The 18,966-nt window shown below is 45.7% G+C and overlaps 1 protein-coding gene across 1 annotated transcript in view; it reads left to right on the top strand.

The window, feature by feature from the left end:
- xylt1 (xylosyltransferase I) overlaps nucleotides 1–18,966 on the top strand; it is a 262,146-nt gene that overhangs the window by 184,695 nt on the left and 58,485 nt on the right. Inside the window, exon 5 of the mRNA XM_038820761.1 lies at nucleotides 3,415–3,495. Coding sequence (XP_038676689.1) covers nucleotides 3,415–3,495 — 81 coding nt within the window. The remainder of the gene's footprint in view (nucleotides 1–3,414; nucleotides 3,496–18,966) is intronic.

The raw sequence follows: 18,966 nt of genomic DNA, 5'->3' as shown, positions 1-18,966 counted from the left end.
GTGCAGTTACTTTCCTGAAACATGGCAAAGACATATTGATATATGGGGATGCTATTTTATGATCATATGTTGCACTGATGATGAACCAAACATCACTGCAACAGGCCTCAGTTATTGATTTCCTGAAGTCTGAATTTCCGTTTTTCTAATTAACATCCTGTGTGTTTCACACCCTCTCCAGCGAGGCTGTGAATTGAGCTAATCGCTATTCTGTAATCTCCCAGCACCATTTATGCGATCAGCAATTTCTACAGGCTTAATTTTGTTTTAATGGTGTTTTCGCGTCTTATTGAAGAAAAAAAATCTAACCACTCTTCAGGCTATAGTATCGTGAACTGTTAATGAGGTAGCCCCCCCCCCCCCCCACCGATACGACAGGAACTTAATTATCTCATAGACGCACATGAAAATGACAAACTGTGTTCATTATTGTGCATGTTTATTTAGTGCAACGTATTTGATTTTCTCCAGTGTGGCTGTTCCTGTGATAAGATATTTATCTTTCATCCCTCGAGACGATACTCCCGCCTGTTTATGTGTGTGATGACTTGGAATTGTGCGCATGTGTTTCTGCATTATTTAGCATGGATTTACAGAGTCTCGGTGATATGTAAAATTAAAAGAATTCTTTAAACCCTGGAATACAATTTGTTTGGTGTTTGGCATATTTTATTTCTTTTATTGCCTCGAATTAAATTTTAAGAGAAGTACCACGAGGAGCAAATTGATTACCACCAGCTTCTGGCACGAGCCTAAAGAGCATCATTAGAATATTACAATGTTTGTATAGGCTGGCGAAAGGCAGGAGGATATTCCCACTCAAATTCCCAAATTTGGACTGCTCCCTCTATAACACAGCTGTAGGACTTTTGAATCAATATGCTGTCGTTAACCCCACTGGCCATGCACGTTATCGGGAACTAATAGGCTCAAATTAGATATTTCACTGAATCTCTAAGGCCGTCAACCCCATACCTAGTTAGCAAATGCAAGCTGGATCAGCAGTTCAGGCATTTCAGTTTCCCTTGCATTACAAACATTCTGAATTCAGCCATTGAAAATCAGCAAACAGGCCCTTTTGGTGGGTTACAATTGTGGTCAGTAGCAAAGTGACAGCTCTCACCACTGACCTCGCTGACAGCTGCCCACAAAGATCCAGTGATCTCTGCGCTGTGGTTTTCACCTTCCCCATTGTTAATTCTAATCTGGCGGTACATCAAGGGGATCTCTAGGCATCCAGCGGCAGTAATGTCATCAAACAAAACACACTGGACGGGATTCTCTGTCCCTCCAGCCGGCCAATGGGGTTTTCCCATTGTGGGCAGCCTTACGCCGTTGGGAAATCCCCGGGTGTGAGTGCGCGGCCGGCACAACTGGAATCCCGCCAGCGGAGAATCCAGCCCCCTGTTAATTACATTGAATAATTCTCATGGATAGCAAAACAGAAAGCAAAATGCACTTTTTTATCAATGTTGTAGACAGCAAAATAAACATTTTAACATACACAAGGGAGGATGCAATGTCAAACAAATATTTAAAAACTATCTTGTGTTAGAAAACTGAAATTTTGACCATAAAGGGGCAGGTCATGCCTCACAAGCCTCATTGAATTCTTTGAGGATGTGACGAGACACATTGATGAAGGTCGGGCAGTGGATGTGGTGTGTATGGATTTCAGTAAGGTATTTGATAAGGTTCCTCATGGTAGGAGGTTAGGGGGCATGGGATACAGGGAAATTTGGCTATCTGGATACAGAATTGGCTGGCCGAAAGAAGACAGCGAGTGGTAGTGGATGGAAAGTATTCTGCCTGGAGGTCGGTGACCAGTGGTGCCCCGCAGGATCTGTTCTGGGACTTCTGCTCTTTGTGGTTTTTATAAATGACTTGGATGAGGAAGTGGACGGGTGGGTTAGTAATTTTGCCGATGACACGAAGGTTGGGGGAGTTGTAGTTAGTGTTGAGGGTTGTTGCAGGTTACAACAGGACATTGACAGGATGCAGAGCTGGGCTGAGAAGTGGCAGATGGAGTTCAACCTTGATGAATGTGAAGTGATTCATTTTGGAAGGTCGAATTTGAATGCTGAATACAGGGTTAAAGGCAGGATTCTTGGAAGTGTGGAGGAACAGAGGGATCTTGGGGTCCACGTACATAGATCGCTCAAAGTTGCCACCCAGGTTGATAGGATTGTTAAGAAGGCGTATGGTGTGTTGACTTTCATTAACAGGAGATTGAATTTAAGAGCCGTGAGGTTTTGCTGCAGCTTTATAAAACTAGTTAGACCACACTTGGAATATTGTGTCCAGTTCTGGTCGCCTCATTATAGGAAGGATGTGGATGCTTTGGAGAGGGTACAGAGGAGATTTACCAGGGTGCTGCCTGGACCGGAGGGCATGTCTTATGAAGAAAGGTTGAGGGAGCTAGGGCTTTTCTCACTGGAGCGAAGAAGGCAGAGAGGTGGCTTGATAGAGGTGTACAAGGTGATGAGAGGCATGGATAGCCAGAGACTTTTCCCCAGGGTGGAAATGGCTGTCACGAGGGGACATAATTTTCAGGTGATTGGAGGAAGGTATAGGGGAGATGTCAGAGGGAGGTTCTTTACACAGAGAGTGGTGGGTGTGTGGAATGCACTGTCAGCAGAGGTGGTGGAGTCAGAGTCATTAGGGACATTTAAGCGACTCTTAGACAGGCACATGGACAGCAGTAAATTGAAGGGGTGTAGGTTAGGTTGGTCTTAGATTCAGATAAATGGTTGGCACAACAGCGTGGGCTGAAGGGCCTGTACTGTACTGTGCTGTTCTGTGTTCTATAAATGAAAAATTCTGATGTTAGACAAATGTAAAATTAGTTTTCCAGGGCCAGAGAGGTTGAAGAGTAATTATGACATAGTACATGACTGAAAACCTCATTAATAAGGATTTCAACTGCGCCCAGTGGAGAAGCAGAGAATCACCGAGTGCAACTTCTGTATTTTCACATTTAACTGTGCATGAGCAGACACCAAAAGTTGCTGTCAGTTTTGTAGGATAATGGCAAATGCTGATATTGTCTGTGTGGTTTGTTTACAAATGCCGCATATCTGCACATGCCTGCAACTCAAAAAGATTGTTACATGTGCCTGTTTGTTCCCTGTATGCTAAATTGCTGACTGCTGTATGGCAGGGAGAAAATACCAAAATGAGCAAGTTAACTACTGCTTCAAACTTAAGTTGCTGGTATGGCAGTGCACCCATGCAGCTCAGTAGGGAACATTGACCCTATCCTGTTCGCATAGATAACCCAATGATGCTGATGATCAGGAATGTTCAAAAAAAATTGTGATAGAGGAGTAGAGCATGTTTTTAAAATGATTGAACTGTAATAATCTATTTATCAGAGATGCATTATTCATTAGAATGGTTATGTTTACTCCATAGGACTAATGATCAACTGGTGGCTTTCTTGTCAAGATACAGGAATATGAACTTTCTGAAATCTCATGGCAGAGACAATGCAAGGTACTGTGTCCTTCATCTCTTTACCGCTTACTGAGTACGCTCAAATATGTTTGACTTAGAATTGATTTTACGTAACTATAGCAGTGAGTAAGCCAAATTTTGGAAAGTAGCTACGTTACTAGTATTCAGATTTTCTACCCAATCCCGGTGTACTGTCGAACCTCAGGACCTACAGAAGTGCCATCCTACAGATCAGAGCTATTAAGCCCTTGGGACAGTGAAAGTTAGAACCTCTGAGTCTGAAGTGGAGGAAAAGTACCTGCGATAATATTTTGATGCGAGTCAAGGGCTTTTGTTTAGCTCGTTGTTTATTCACCCAAATGTTGTTGGTTTTAGCACCAAACCAGCTTAGAATGTTGGCAAAATTAACCTTGGGGGTGGGGGTGTCATTTTCCACATGTCCGGTTTTGGCGGGGGGGGGGGTGTCTGGAGCAGGCTGTGCATGTTTCTCAGTAGAGGGAGACAGCCCGCCATTGGCTAGTGGCAGGATCTTCTGCTCCCGTCGCCGTCGATGGAATTTTCCATTGAATGCACTCCCCGCTGCCAAGAAACCCGCGGCGGGGGTTCGCCAGCGGCCGGACTGGAAGATCCCCCTGGTGAGAACAGCCGAAAGATCCAATCTCCCCCCCCCCCCCCCCCCCCCCCCCCCCCCCCATCTTCTTTCTGCAAACACATGAATCGGCACCGTTATTACTTACCCGGATAGGTATATCCTGAACTTCCCTACTGGACACGCAATTCAAAATGGGGAGAACAGGAAGGTCCCCACCTCCAAGCTCACCTCTGGGGAAGGTTTGAAACCTTTTAAGTCTAACCAACTTGAAACCTTTAAGTTGAACAAACTTGAAACCTGTAAATCTGACAAACTCAATGAGCAGCAAATAATGAATAGCTGTATAATGTTCAAAGCAGGAACTTGCCTAGGAGGGATTTATTTATACTGATATAAAACCTGCTGCTAATGTATACTTAAACTGATTTGATATCAGATCAGTAGTTCCCCTTGGTATCTGGGTGGAATTTTATACTAGTGGAGGTGTGGTAATGCGTAATTGAATATTCTTTGGCTGTAAGTGGACTATTTACATCTTCTTGATCCATTAATTTCTACAGCACTTGATCCATCCAAAACCACTTCAAACATGCACAGGCTTGTAATTCGCAAGCAATTTAAAGTCTGAAGCAGCAGTTAACTTGCTTGTGTTGGTATTTTCTCCCTTGGCACGAAGAAGTGCAGGGATAGCAAAACCAACACTGGCCTATCTGTGAGGAAGATCAGAGGACTTCAGCTGCCAGGTCATGGTAGATGGTGGTCATCTTTTCAAAAGGTTCTTCCTGATTTATGACCACTTTTCACCCAGCTGGAGTATCTGGTTGACTCTGGAGCAGGCTGTGCTGTGCTGTGCTGACCCTGTGCAAAGCAGGTGGGAATGGCCCTGAATTTTCTTGGTTTACGACTGCAAACGCATGCGTTGACATTACTCCACTGAATCTGACCACAGAGTCTGTCATTCAGTGCTCCACCACAGAGCCGGCAATCAGTAACATTTGGTGAGGACACCTCCCTTTTCTGTTCTAGTATTGTTGTTTGAAACTTCCTAAAAGGTGTACCTTGTTCAATGGGTGCAACTGGGATTTTAATACTAATCTGAATAAATAGCTAATGCAGAACAACCAACCATGCAAGAATTGAGGAATGTTAAGTTTCTCCATTATTCATGAATAATTGATATATGAATAATCACTAGATTGTCTAAATAATTTGAAATTTTTGAAGTTGGTTGATATTTCAATTGTATTTTAACCCCATGTATAAATCCAATCTTTACTTTGCTCAATGTGAAAGTTTTTTTTAAATGATTTAATCTTGGTGCTTTTTATTTTCTGGTTGGCTGTCTATGACAATTATTTAATTTAATTGGCTGCTTAGACATCACTGCAGATTCACACAGGAAATTCCAACAAAAAATTGCAGGTCGAGGGATGGAGCTCTTCCTACAGAGATGATGTGACGTGAACCCATCAGAGAGATACTGAGGTCACCCCACTCCCACATAGCACAGTCCCTATTCATTCCCACAAACCTTAGGTAAAGTTGCTCAATCTCAGACAGGGAGAAATTAAAGGGGCGATCCAGGATACCGTTTGATAGAGTAAACGTTTCAGTGCCTATCATGCAGTCTGGCTCAACCACTCCGCTTACAAAAGAAAGATGCATTCTGAACTGTTAACAGTTCCTTTGTGATGTGCCCAGTGTTACCTTGGGTTTTACAATCCTCGCATGCTGATTACAGTCAAATAAACCCAAATCAAAATTTTAAAACAGAAAAAAAAATGCATTTTTGTCGCACTGGGGAAGGTTGAGTGAGGTTTGTTATAAGGAAAGATTTCCAAACTATCACACTAAAATTGGCTCCATAATGTCCCATCAGATATTCCCCGCTCTGCTACCCCCAGTCAATGCTTAATACCCCAAGCGCCAAATTCAAATATCTACCCCATTATGTAATTACAACAGAGTAGCAATCAACAAAGTAAATAGAACGTAAACTATACAATCAAAAAGGTTAATTTTTGATTGAAAGTCCTGATATTCAGTGTCACTGATGATCTGCTATTGGCTGTTTGCCCTTTAGAAGATGATAATCTTTTGGCAATGCGTTTTGTACAAAATCTCTGCATAGCATTGGTAGCAGTAGTCCTTGGGGATCCTGTGGGTATCTCATTATCGGATCTCCTTTTTGGCCTGTTGCTTTTTAATCAGACATTTCATTATGTAAATTGGGAATATTCTCACTGGAAATGAGCAAGTTGGAAGGTGATAGGATTGCTTTTTTTTAAGGATTCTAAAGTAACGAGACAATGCTATCACCTTGTCTCGAACATTTGAACCAGAGGACATAGCTTGCACTTGAAGAGGGATACATTTATAAGGAGACTAACGTATATTTACCTTACTTTGGGTAAATATTCAGGCAATCAAAGGAAGTTTTCACAATCCATAAATAAATAGAAACTGCTACCACTCTCACTTAACTTAGTGCATAAATCCCTGCTCTTGGCTGCCTCCTGGTATTGTTCATTGTGAATATCTTACATCGCAGATCCTAAGCAAACTACTGCATAATGTACAAGTGGGAAATGCATTCAGCATATTCACCACATTAGATAATAATCTTTATTGTCACAAGTAGGCTTACATTAACACCGCAATGAAGTTACTGGGAAAAGCCTCCAGTCGCCACACTCTGACGCCTGTTCAGGTGCACAGAGGGAGAGTTCAGAATGTCCAATTCACCCAACAGCACGTCTTTTGAGACTTGTGGGAGGAAACCCACGCAGATATGGCGAGAACGTGCAGACTCCGCACAGACAGTGACCCAAGCCGGGAAACGACCTGGGACCCTGGAGCTGTGAAGCAACAGTGCTAACCACTGTGCTACCGTGCCACTCACTGACCTGTGTTCTGTCCTATGAAATGGGCCTATTCTGATAGACCTATTAACATTATTGCCCAGTATTGCCTTACAAGGATCAGCACAAGGGTCCTATTTAAGAGTGTAATTAATACAACAATTATATGGTCCATACAAACTAATAATGTAGGCAGTACGGCCCCAACAAAAACAAAGAGAACCATCTCAACTAAACCATAGGATTTAATGCAGCAGATTATTCCCTGATTATTGCTGCAAATATTATGAAAGCTAATGTTTCCCTCATTGAATTTATTGGAACTAAATTAAGAAGATCAAAAAGGGAATTATAGGGAGATCGGACTGAAAACAAGTGGACTGGCCGCATCCACCATTACTTTGCAATCATATATTGAAACCCAAACTCTCCTGTTCGTGCTGGAGGTGAATAAGCTTTGCAGGCAACATAATCATGTACGAAATAGTAGGACTAAGCTATTCAACCTCTAGAGCCTACTTCACCATTTAGTAAGATGCAGGCTCGATGAGCCGAAGGGCCTCTTCTGCACTGTATTCTTAGAACAAAGAGAACAAAGAACAAAGAAAAGTACAGCACAGGAACAGGCCCTTTGGCCCTCCAAGCCCGTGCCGACCATGCTGCCCGACTAAACTACAATCTTCTACACTTCTTGGGTCCGTATCCCTCTATTCCCATCCTATCCATGTATTTGTCAAGATGCCCCTTAAATGTCACTATCGTCCCTGCTTCCACCACCTCCTCCGGCAGCGAGTTCCAGGCACCCACTACCCTCTGTGTAAAAAAACTTGCCTCGTACATCTCCTCTAAACCTTGCCCCTCGCACCTTAAACCTATGCCCCCTAGTAATTAACCCCTCTACCCTGGCGTTGACTCCAGCCTCTGATGATCCACTCTGTCTATGCCCCTCATAATTTTGCAGACCTCTATCAGGTCGGCCCTCAACCTCCGTCGTTCTAGTGAGAACAAACCGAGTTTATTGAACCGCTCCTCATAGCTAATGCCCTCCATACCAGGCAACATCCTAGTAAATCTCTTCTGCACCCTCTCTAAATCCTCCACATCCTTCTGGTAGTGTGGCGACCAGAATTGAACACTATACTCCAAGTGTGGCCTAACTAAGGTTCTATACAGCTGCAACATGACTTGCCAATTCTTATACTCAATGCCCTGACCATTGAAGGCAAGCATGCCGTATGCCTTATTGACTACCTTCTCCACCTGTGTTGCCCCTTTCAGTGACATGTAGACCTGTACACCTAGATCTCTCTGACTTTTAATACTCTTTAGAGTTCTACCATTCACTGTATATTCCCTACCTGCATTAGACCTTCCAAAATGCATTACTTCACATTTGTCCGGATTAAACTCCATCTGCCATCTCTCCGCCCAAGTCTCCAAACGATCTAAATCCTGCTGTATCCTTTGACAGTCCTCATCGCCATCCGCAATTCCACCAACCTTTGTGTCATCTGCAAACTTACTAATCAGACCAGTTACATTTTCCTCCAAATCATTCCTCCAGATCAGCACTGATCCCTGCGGAACACCACTAGTCACAGCCCTCCAATTAGAAAAGCACCCTTCCATTGCTACTCTCTGCCTTCTATGACCTAGCCAGTTCTGTATCCACCTTGCCAGCTCACCCCTGATCCCGTGTGACTTCACCTTTTGCACCAGTCTGCCATGAGGGACCTTGTCAAAGGCCTTACTGAAGTCCATATGGACAACATCCACTGCCCTACCTGCATCAATCATCTTTGTGACCTCTTCGAAAACCTCTGTCAAGTTAGTGAGACACGACCTCCCCTTCACAAAACCATGCTGCCTCTCACTAATACGTCCATTTGCTTCCAAATGGGAGTAGATCCTGTCTCGAAGAATTCTCTCCAGTAATTTCCCTACCACTGACATAAGGCTCACCGGCCTGTAGTTCCCTGGATTATCCTTACTACCCTTCTTAAACAAAGGAACAACATTGGCTATTCTCCAGTCCTCCGGGACATCATCTGAAGACAGTGAGGATCCAAAGATTTTTGTCAAGGCCTCAGCAATATCCTCTCTAGCCTCCTTCAGTATTCTGGGGTAGATCCCATCAGGCCCTGGGGACTTATCTACCTTAATATTTTTCAAGACTCCCAGCACCTCGTCTTTTTGGATCTCAATGTGATCCAGGCTATCTACGCACCCTTCTCCAGACTCAACATCCACCAATTGTGACGCCACTGTTTAAAAAAGGAGGTAGGCAGAAAGCAGGAAATTATAGGCCAGTGAGTTTAACTTCGGTAGTAGGGAAGATGCTGGAATCTATCATCAAGGAAGAAATTGCGAGGCATCTGGATAGAAATTGTCCCATTGGGCAGACGCAGCATGGGTTCATAAAGGACAGGTCATGCCTAACTAATTTAGTGGAATTTTTTGAGGACATTACCAGTGCAGTAGATAACGGGGAGCCGATGGATGTGGTATATCTGGATTTCCAGAAAGCCTTTGACAAGGTGCCACACAAAAGGTTGCTGCATAAGATAAAGATGCATGGCATTAAGGGTAAAGTAGTAGCATGGATAGAGGATTGGTTAATTAATAGAAAGCAAAGAGTTGGGATAAATGGGTGTTTCTCTGGTTGGCAATCAGTAGCTAGTGGTGTCCCTCAGGGATCCGTGTTGGGCCCACAATTGTTCACAATTTACATAGATGATTTGGAGTTGGGGACCAAGGGCAATGTGTCCAAGTTTGCAGATGACACTAAGATGAGTGGTAAAGCGAAAAGTGCAGAGGATACTGGAAGTCTGCAGAGGGATTTGGATAGGTTAAGTGAATGGGCTAGGGTCTGGCAGATGGAATACAATGTTGACAAATGTGAGGTTATCCATTTTGGTAGGAATAACAGCAAACGGGATTATTATTTAAACGATAAAATATTAAAGCATGCCGCTGTTCAGAGAGACTTGGGTGTGCTAGTGCATGAGTCACAGAAGGTTGGTTTACAAGTGTAACAGGTGATTAAGAAGGCAAATGGAATTTTGTCCTTCATTGCTAGAGGGATGGAGTTTAAGACTAGGGAGGTTATGTTGCAATTGTATAAGGTGTTAGTGCGGCCACACCTGGAGTATTGTGTTCAGTTTTGGTCTCCTTACTTGAGAAAGGACGTACTGGCGCTGGAGGGTGTGCAGAGGAGATTCACTAGGTTAATCCCAGAGCTGAAGGGGTTGGATTATGAGGAGAGGTTGAGTAGACTGGGACTGTACTCGTTGGAATTTAGAAGGATGAGGGGGGATCTTATAGAAACATTTAAAATTATGAAGGGAATAGATAGGATAGATGCGGGCAGGTTGTTTCCACTGGCGGGTGACAGCAGAACTAGGGGGCATAGCCTCAAAATAAGGGGAAGTAGATTTAGGACTGAGTTTAGGAGGAACTTCTTCACCCAAAGGGTTGTGAATCTATGGAATTCCTTGCCCAGTGAAGCAGTTGAGCCTCCTTCATTACATATTTTTAAGGTAAAGATAGATAGTTTTTGAAGAATAAAGGGATTAAGGGTTATGGTGTTCGGGCCGGAAAGTGGAGCTGAGTCCACAAAAGATCAGCCATGATCTAATTGAATGGCGGAGCAGGCTCGAGGGGCCAGATGGCCTACTCCTGCTCCTAGTTCTTATGTTCTTATGTTAATTCCTTCTCTTTGGTGAATACTGATGCAAAGTATTCATTGAGTACCTCGCCCATTTCCTCCAGCTCCACACATAGATTCCCTTGCCTATCCTTCATCGGGCCAACCCTTTCCCTGGCTACCCTCTTGCTTTTTATGTACATGTAAAAAGCCTTGGGATTTTCCTTAACCCTATTTGCCAATTACTTTTCGTGACCCCTCCTAGCTCTCCTGACTCCTTGCTTAAGTTCCTTCCTACTTTCCTTATATTCCACACAGGCTTCGTCTGTTCCCAGCCTTCTAGCCCTGACAAATGCCTCCTTTTTCTTTTTGATGAGGCCTACAATATCTCTCATTATCCAAGGTTCCTGAAATTTGCCATATTTATCCTTCTTCCTCACAGGAACATGCCGGTCCTGAATTCCTTTCAACTGACACTTGAAATCCTCCCACATGTCAGATGTTGATTTACCCTCAAACATCCGCCTCCAATCTAGGTTCTTCAGTTCCCGCCTAATATTGTTATAATTAGCCTTCCCCCAATTTAGCACATTCACCCAAGGACCATTCTTATCCTTGTCCACCAGCACTTTAAAACTTACTGAATTGTGGTCACTGTTCCCGAAATGCTCCCCGACTGAAACTTCTACCACCTGGCCGGGCTCATTCCCCAATACCAGGTCCAGTACAGCCCCTTCCCTAGTTGGACTGTCTACATATTGTTTTAAGAAGTCCTCTTGGATGCTCCCTACAAACTCTGCCCCGTCTAAGCCCCTAGCACTAAGTGAGTCCCAGTCAATATTGGGGAAGTTGAAGTCTCCCATCACAACAACCCTGTTGTTTTTACTCTTTTCCAAAATCTGTCTACCTATCTGCTCCTCTATCTCCCGCTGGTTGTTGGGAGGCCTGTAGTAAACCCCCAACATTGTGACTGCACCCTTCTTATTCCTGATCTCTACCCATATAGCCTCACTGCCCTCTGAGGTATCCTCCCATAGTACAGCTGTGATATTCTCCCTAACCAGTAGCGCAACTCCGCCACCCCTTTTACATCCCCCTCTATCCTGCCTGAAACATCTAAATCCTGGAACGTTTAGCTGCCAATCCTGTCCTTCCCTCAACCAGGTCTCTGTAATGGCAACAAGATCATAGTTTCAAGTACTAATCCAAGCTCTAAGTTCATCTGCCTTACCCGTAATACTTCTTGCATTAAAACATATGCACTTCAGGCCACCAGATCCGTTGTGTTCAGCAACATCTCCCTGTCTGCTCTGCCTCAGAACCATACTGTCCCTATTCCCGAGTTCTCCCTCAGTGCTTTCACCTTCTGACCTATTGCTCCGGTGCCCACCCCCCTGCCATACTAGTTTAAACCCTCCCGTGTGACACTAGCAAATCTCGCGGCCAGGATATTTATGCCTCTCCAGTTTAGATGCAACCCGTCCTTCTTGTACAGGTCACACCTGCCCCAGAAGAGCTCCCAGTGGTCCAGGTCATCGAAACCCTCCCTCCTACAACAGCTGTTTAACTGCTCTATCTTCCTACTTCTAGCCTCACTGGCACATGGCACAGGGAGTAATCCTGAGATTACAACCCTAGAGGTCCTGTTTTTAACTTCCTGCCTAGCTCCCTGAACTCCTGCTGCAGGACCTCATGCCCCTTCCTGCCTATGTCGTTAGTAATATGTACAACGACCTCTGCCTGTTTGCCCTCCCCCTTCAGGATGCTCGCTATCCGTTCGGAGACATCCTGGACCCTAGCACCAGGGAGGCAACATACCATCCTGGAGTCTCTTTCACGTCCACAGAAGCGCCTATCTGTGCCCCTGACTATAGAGTCCCGTATGACTATTGCTCTTCTGCACTTTGACCCTCCCTGCTGAACATCAGAGCCAGCCGTGGTGCTCTGGCTGCTGCTGCTTTCCCCTGATAGGCTATACCCCCCCCCCCTCCCGACAGTATCCAAAGGGGTATACCTGTTCGAGAGGGGGACAACCACAGGGGATTCCTGCACTGACTGCCTGCCCTTTCTGGTGGTCACCCATTTCTCTGCCTGCACCTTGGGTGTGACCACATTTATATAACTGCTATCTATGATGCTTTCCGCCACCTGCATGCTCCTAAGTGCATCCAACTGCTGCTCCAACCGAACCATGCGGTCTGTGAGGAGCCCCAGTTGGGTGCACTTTCTGAAGATGTAGCCATTCAGGACGCTGGAAGCCTCCCAGACCTGCCACATCTCACAGTCAGAGCACTGCACCCCTCTGACTGACATTGCGTCAATTAATTAGTAAATTAAATTTAAAAGTTTTTTTAAAAGTTACTGTTAACTATATGTTTCCTAGCACTAGATTTCTACTATAAATGTGAAAGCTGAATACAGTACTCTCCAATCTCTGGCTTAGATACCCCTTTAAATTATAATTAAGTAATAAGTAATTATGTTTAATTAGTTTAACAATGTTTTACTGTGATGTCACTTCAGTTTCTCCCCCCCCTCCACACAATTTGAAAAGATAATAACAATAAATAAGAATCACTTACCTTCCCAGGTTCTCAGATGCTCTCTGGTTCTCTCCCTGCAGATTAAAAGTTACAGGCCAGAAGAAAGAGAGAGAACAAAGCAGTAGGGAAAAAGCACCTTCTCCCTCTCTGCACCGAGTTACCCCACTGCACCAAATTACCAAGTTCCAAATTCCCACTCTGGATGTACCTCACTCCGGCTGTGTCTCCTTCTGTGAAAGTCATAGCTGATCCTTCCATCTCAACTTCACTTGCCTACCCTTTAACCAAAACCCCTATTTCCTCTCAATTTTTAAAAAAGCCGTAGGAATATAGAAGCAGGAATAGACCATTCAGCCCCTCAAGCCTATCCACCATTCAAATAGATCATGGCTGATCCTCTACCTCAATACCATCTTCCCGCTCTATCCCGTATCCTTTGATATTAGTATCTAGAAAATCTGTCAACCTCTGCTTTGAACGTACTCCGTAACTGAGCCTCCACAGCCCTCTGGGGTAGAGAATTCCAAAGATTCGTTGTACGCTGACTGAAGAAGTCCCTCTTGGTCCTAAATGTGCTCCCTCTTGTTCTGAGACTGGTACCTGTTCAAGACAACACTCCTCGCCATGGGAAGCATCCTTCCTGCATTGACCCTGTAAAACTCTGTAAGAATTTTGTACACTTGAGGTCACCTTTCGTTATTCAAGCATGCAGGCCCAGTCTCTCCTCAATCTCTCCCACAGGACAATTCTGGTATCCCCGGGATCAGTCTGGTGAACCTCCACTGCATTCCTCTGCGGCCAGTATATTCTTCCTTGGGTAAAGAGATCAAAACTGCACACAATATTCCAGGTGCTGTCTCACCGGAAGCTCTATATAATTGCAGCAAGCCTACCTATCTCCTGTACTCAAATCCCCATGCAATAAATTGGCTAACATACCATTTGCCTTCCTGCTTGTTTGTTGCACCTGCAAAAACACAGGTCCAGATTTCTGCTCCTGCTTTTGGGAATAGGAGCCTCCACCTTTGCTAATCATCCGGCAAAATAAGTAATGTTCATCTCTGTCTGCGGAAGACAGTGTGAGGATGCCAGCTGGAGGGCACCGTGCACCTCAATAGCTTGGCATCATTTCTAATCACTTTGGAAAGAGACCTTCCTTGGAAATCAGTGCCAGTGATGTTGTGGGGCAAAATATAACTTCTAATAATTGGTACAGAGACTTTCAAGAACATGAGTGCTAGCAGGAATGAACTTCAAAAAAATTAAGTTGAGATAAGGCAGAAATGCACTGAGGCCAGAATTCTCTAACCATTCGCTGGCAGCAGGATTTTCTGGCTCCCCAGTGGTGCATCCCCTGCTGTGGGGTTCCCAGTGGTGTGGGGTGGCTTCAATGACAATTCCTATTGACAGCAGAGAATTCCGCCACCAGCTAACAGTGCGCCACCTTCCACCGCCAAGAAACACGCGCTTGGGGGCCAGAGAATCCTGCCCTTAACTTCCCATGACTTCTGGAGACTTGCTGGACACCAGCAAAAAATCACTTCTGGACTCTGCTGGCACTAAGACCAGTCCCTAGGTGCGATTCCCTTTCCTTTATTCCAATTTATGCATGGTGAAGAGCTCACAGCGTTCCGTTGGAATCCTGGTGGTGGGCCCCCTCCCTCCCACATCAAACCCCCCCACCACCACCACCACCTTGGGAAGCGCGGCACGGTAGCACAGTGGCCTGGGTCCGGTTCCCCGCTCGGGTCACTGTCTGTGTAGAGTCGGCGCCATCTCCCGTGTCTGTGTGGGTTTCCTCCGGGAGCTCCGGTTTCCTCCCACAACTCCCGAAAGAAATGGTTGTTAGATGAATTGGACGTTCCGAATTGTCGCTCAATGTACCCGAACAGGCGCCGGAATGTGGCGACTAGGGGCTTTTCACAGTAACTTCATTGCAGTGTTAATGTAAGCCTACTTGTGACAATAAGAAAGATTATTATTATTATAATGTGTCACCCCCCCACAACATGCACGCAAGAGGGTGACCCAACACCCCACCAGTCCCCACATTGGGGGGGCGGGCGATTCTCCGAGCCTCGCGCCGGGTCGGAGAATCACCGCGCCCGACGCCACCGTGCGATTCTCTGAGGTGCGGAGAATCTGCGCCAATTGCACCGGCGCGGCGCGGGCCGCTGGAATCGGCGGTGCCGCCGATTCTCCAGCCCAGATGCCGAGCGGCCGCGCCGATACGACAGAATCCCACCGACGCTGTTCACCCCTGGTCACTGTCGGCGGGAACCCTGCGCGAATGGCCTGGGGGGGGGGGGGGGTGGTGGTCCGATGGGGTCTGGCCTGCAATCGGGACCCACCAATCGGCGGGCCGGCCTCTCCCCCCAGGCCTACTTTCTGGCATGGCCGGCCCCTGAACACCGACGCCATCTTGAGTCAGGGCCAGCGCGCTAAAGAAGTCCCCCGCGCATGCGCAGGTTGGCGCAGCGCCCATTTGGCGTCAACAGCTCCTGAGCCGTGCTGGCCCCCACCGTACCCAGGCCTAGTTTGTGCCGTCGTGGAACGCGACGGCGTTCACGATGGATCGAACACTTGGGCTCCATATTGGAAAATCGCCCTCTAGACCTCCTCCATCAGACCTCTCAACCCCTTCCATCGGACCCCACCATCGGCGACCCCTGCCAGAATAGTAGTCCAGGAAATTAGAGTTCAAAATCCCTGCGTGTTCACGTCCCCTTTTCTAACATCTGCTGTCTCCGACATAAGTGTTTAAAGCAGCAGCTGTAACAAGTTAGGGCTTCCTCGAAAGCCAAGTACACTTGAAAGGGCTTCAAATCCATTGGCAGCCTTTTAAATGCAAATCTTGCATTCAATTTCACACAGCAATACATTGAATATAAACATTCTTATGATGATTAACAGCTCCCTTAAAACTTCAAAAGCAGCTTAGTGCTTTCTGCTTTGAAAAAGAGGAAGTGAAAGCACTCCATTTCAGAGATGCCCACCAGAGACCCCCAGAAGCGAGACCCCCCTCCGACAAGGGTGCCTCTCCCCCCGATAAGAGGGACCCCCAGGACCTCCACCTCCATTACTGAGATCCCTACTGGAAGGTAGAGAGACGTTCAGACAGAGACAGTGAAAAGATCAATCACTGCTTTGAAACTCACTTGTGCAATACAGGTGAGTTGCCTTGGGCAGAGAAAGCAGTATTTGTAAATTGCTGGTAAGTGCAAACCACATCCCCTTAGATCTTTGACCTATAAGCTTTCATTCACATCGATGGGAATTGGTTTAACTAGGTTTGACTGACAGTGTGCACACAGCCAGCTTTCTGGATTGTTTAATCTCATTTCCCTTCAGCTTGAATGGATCTCAAGTACCCATCTGTGAAACTAACCGCAATGTTTATAAACATCTAACTGTGGTTGAAAGGTAGATAAGTGTTCTCACTTCCTCTTTTTCTCTGCAGAAAGCACTTACCTGCTTTTGATGTGGTCCAAGAGCTGACAATTATAGCTGCAATACTGACATGGCCTCTGTCCCCAGCAAATCTTCCTGTTGTCCACCCCATCGACTGTAAATTATCTAGGTTACCAAGTTGCAGAAGGGCCTAGCAATTGGGGGAGTTGGAAGAATAGGATGTTCTAGTGTCTCACTCCATTTGACCACATTTGCCCATGGAAGGCCTAGTTTCAGCTAAGGCACATGAGTGTGACGTTTCTCCCAAAACTTAAAACCTTTCTGTATCTCTTAATGCTGCTCGTATCTCTCCTGGTGCTGCAAGCAACACTCTTAACAGCACTGTCAGTTGTCCTCCTGAGTAGTTGGAGCCCCTCTTGACATTAGCAATCTCACAGCATATCAAATAATGCTGGGCCGAGGAAAATGAATTGAGGTTATGGTGGGGTCAAAGTGACTTTGAAGAAATACGAGCTGGTAACATTCATTTCAGATTATTTTAAATTGGTAAACAGAGCAGTTTTGGTTTACCTGACGAAGTTCATCGATCTATTCCTATTTTGCTACTCTGCTTGAGAAGCAGCTTGAAAAATAAGGTATGAAATGGTTTGTGGCAAATGTTAGCTCACTACAAGAGGAATAATCTTGAGAAGCTTCTGTTGTAGGTTGTTGGTACAGGTTGATGGGTCTGAAGGAATCTTCATAGTCGTATTGCGTTTGATAAAGTTTCCCATGGCAGGTTGATGGAAAAAGTGAAGTCACATGGGGTTCAGGGTGTACTAGCTAGATGGATAAAGAACTGGCTGGGCAACAGGAGACAGAGAGTAGTGGTGGAAGGCAGTGTCTCAAAATGGAGAAGGGTGACTAGTGGTGTTCCACAGGGATCCGTGCTCAGACCACTGTTGTTTGTGATATACATAAATGATCTGGACGAAGGTATAGGTGGTCTGATTAGCAAGTTTGCAGATGATACTAAGATTGGTGGAGTTGCAGATAGCGAGGGGGACTGTCAGAGAATACAGTAAAATATAGATAGATTGGAGAGTTGGGCAGAGAAATGGCAGATGGAGTTCAATCCAGGCAAATGCGAGGTGATGGAAGATCCAATTCAAGAGCCGACTATACAGTCAATGGAAGAGTTCTGGGGAAAATTGATGTACAGGGAGATCTGGGAGTTCAAGTCCATTGTACCCTGAAGGTGGCAATGCAGGTCGATAGAGTGGTCAAGAAGGCATACAGCATGCTTGCCTTCATCAGACGGGGTATTGAGTACAAGAGTTGGCAGGTCATGTTACAGTTGTATAGGACTTTGGTTAGGCCACATTTGGAATACTGCGTGCAGTTCTGGTCGCCACATTACCAGAAGGATGTGGATGCTTTAGAGAGGGTGCAGAGGAGGTTCACCAGGATGTTGCCTGGTATGGAGGGTGCTAGCTATGAAGAAAGGTTGAGTAGATTAGGATTGTTGTTGTTGGAAAGACAGAGGTTGAGGGGGGACCTGATTGAGGTCTACAAAATTATGAGAGGTGGGGCAGCACGGTGGCCTAGTGGTTAGCACAACCGCCTCACGGCGCTGAGGTCCCAGGTTCGATCCCGGCTCTGGGTCACTGTCCGTGTGGAGTTTGCACGTTCTCCCCGTGTCTGCGTGGGTTTCGCCCCCACAACCCAAAAATGTGCAGAGTAGGTGGATTGGCCACGCTAAATTGCCCCTTAATTTCGAAAAAATAATTGGCTAATCTAAATTTAAAAAAAAAAAAAAAAATTATGAGAGGTATGGACAGGGTGGAAAGCAACAAGCTTTTTCCAAGAGTGGGGGTGTCAATTACAAGGGGGGTCACAATTTCAAGGTGAGAGGGGGAAAGTTTAAGGGAGATGTGCGTGGAAAGTTTTTTTACGTAGAGGGTGGTGGGTGCCTGGAATGCTTTGCCAGTGGAGGTGGTAGAGGCGGGCACAATAGCATCATTTAAAATTCATCTAGACAGATACATGAACGGGTGGGGAACAGAGGGAAGTAGATCCTTGGAAAATAGGCGACAGGTTTAGATAAAGGATCTGGATCGGCGCAGGCTGGGAGGGCCGAAGGGCCTGTTCCTGTGCTGTAATTTTTCTTTGTTCTTTGTATGTAGTTTAACTGCAAGTCTTTACTGACCCCAAGGACAATTTACAAATAAGTAGTAAAGAGTACAAGCGAGAAGCTGCCTCTATGTTTGTTGGAGCACACAACCTTTTCCTGGGCGGCAGGGTAGCACAGTGGTTAGCACTGTAGCTTCACAGCTCCAGTGTCCCAGGTTCAATTCCCAGCTTGGGTCACTGTCTGTGCGGGGTCTCCCCGTGTGCATGGGTTTCCTCTGGGTGCTCCGATTTCTTCCCACAGAACAAAGATGTGCAGTTAGGTGGATTGGCCATGCTAAATTGCCC

Source organism: Scyliorhinus canicula, chromosome 15, assembly GCF_902713615.1.
Source record: "Scyliorhinus canicula chromosome 15, sScyCan1.1, whole genome shotgun sequence".
NCBI lineage: Eukaryota > Metazoa > Chordata > Chondrichthyes > Carcharhiniformes > Scyliorhinidae > Scyliorhinus > Scyliorhinus canicula.
Note: the sequence above shows the minus strand (reverse complement) of the source record. Positions and strands in the feature narration are given on the sequence as shown.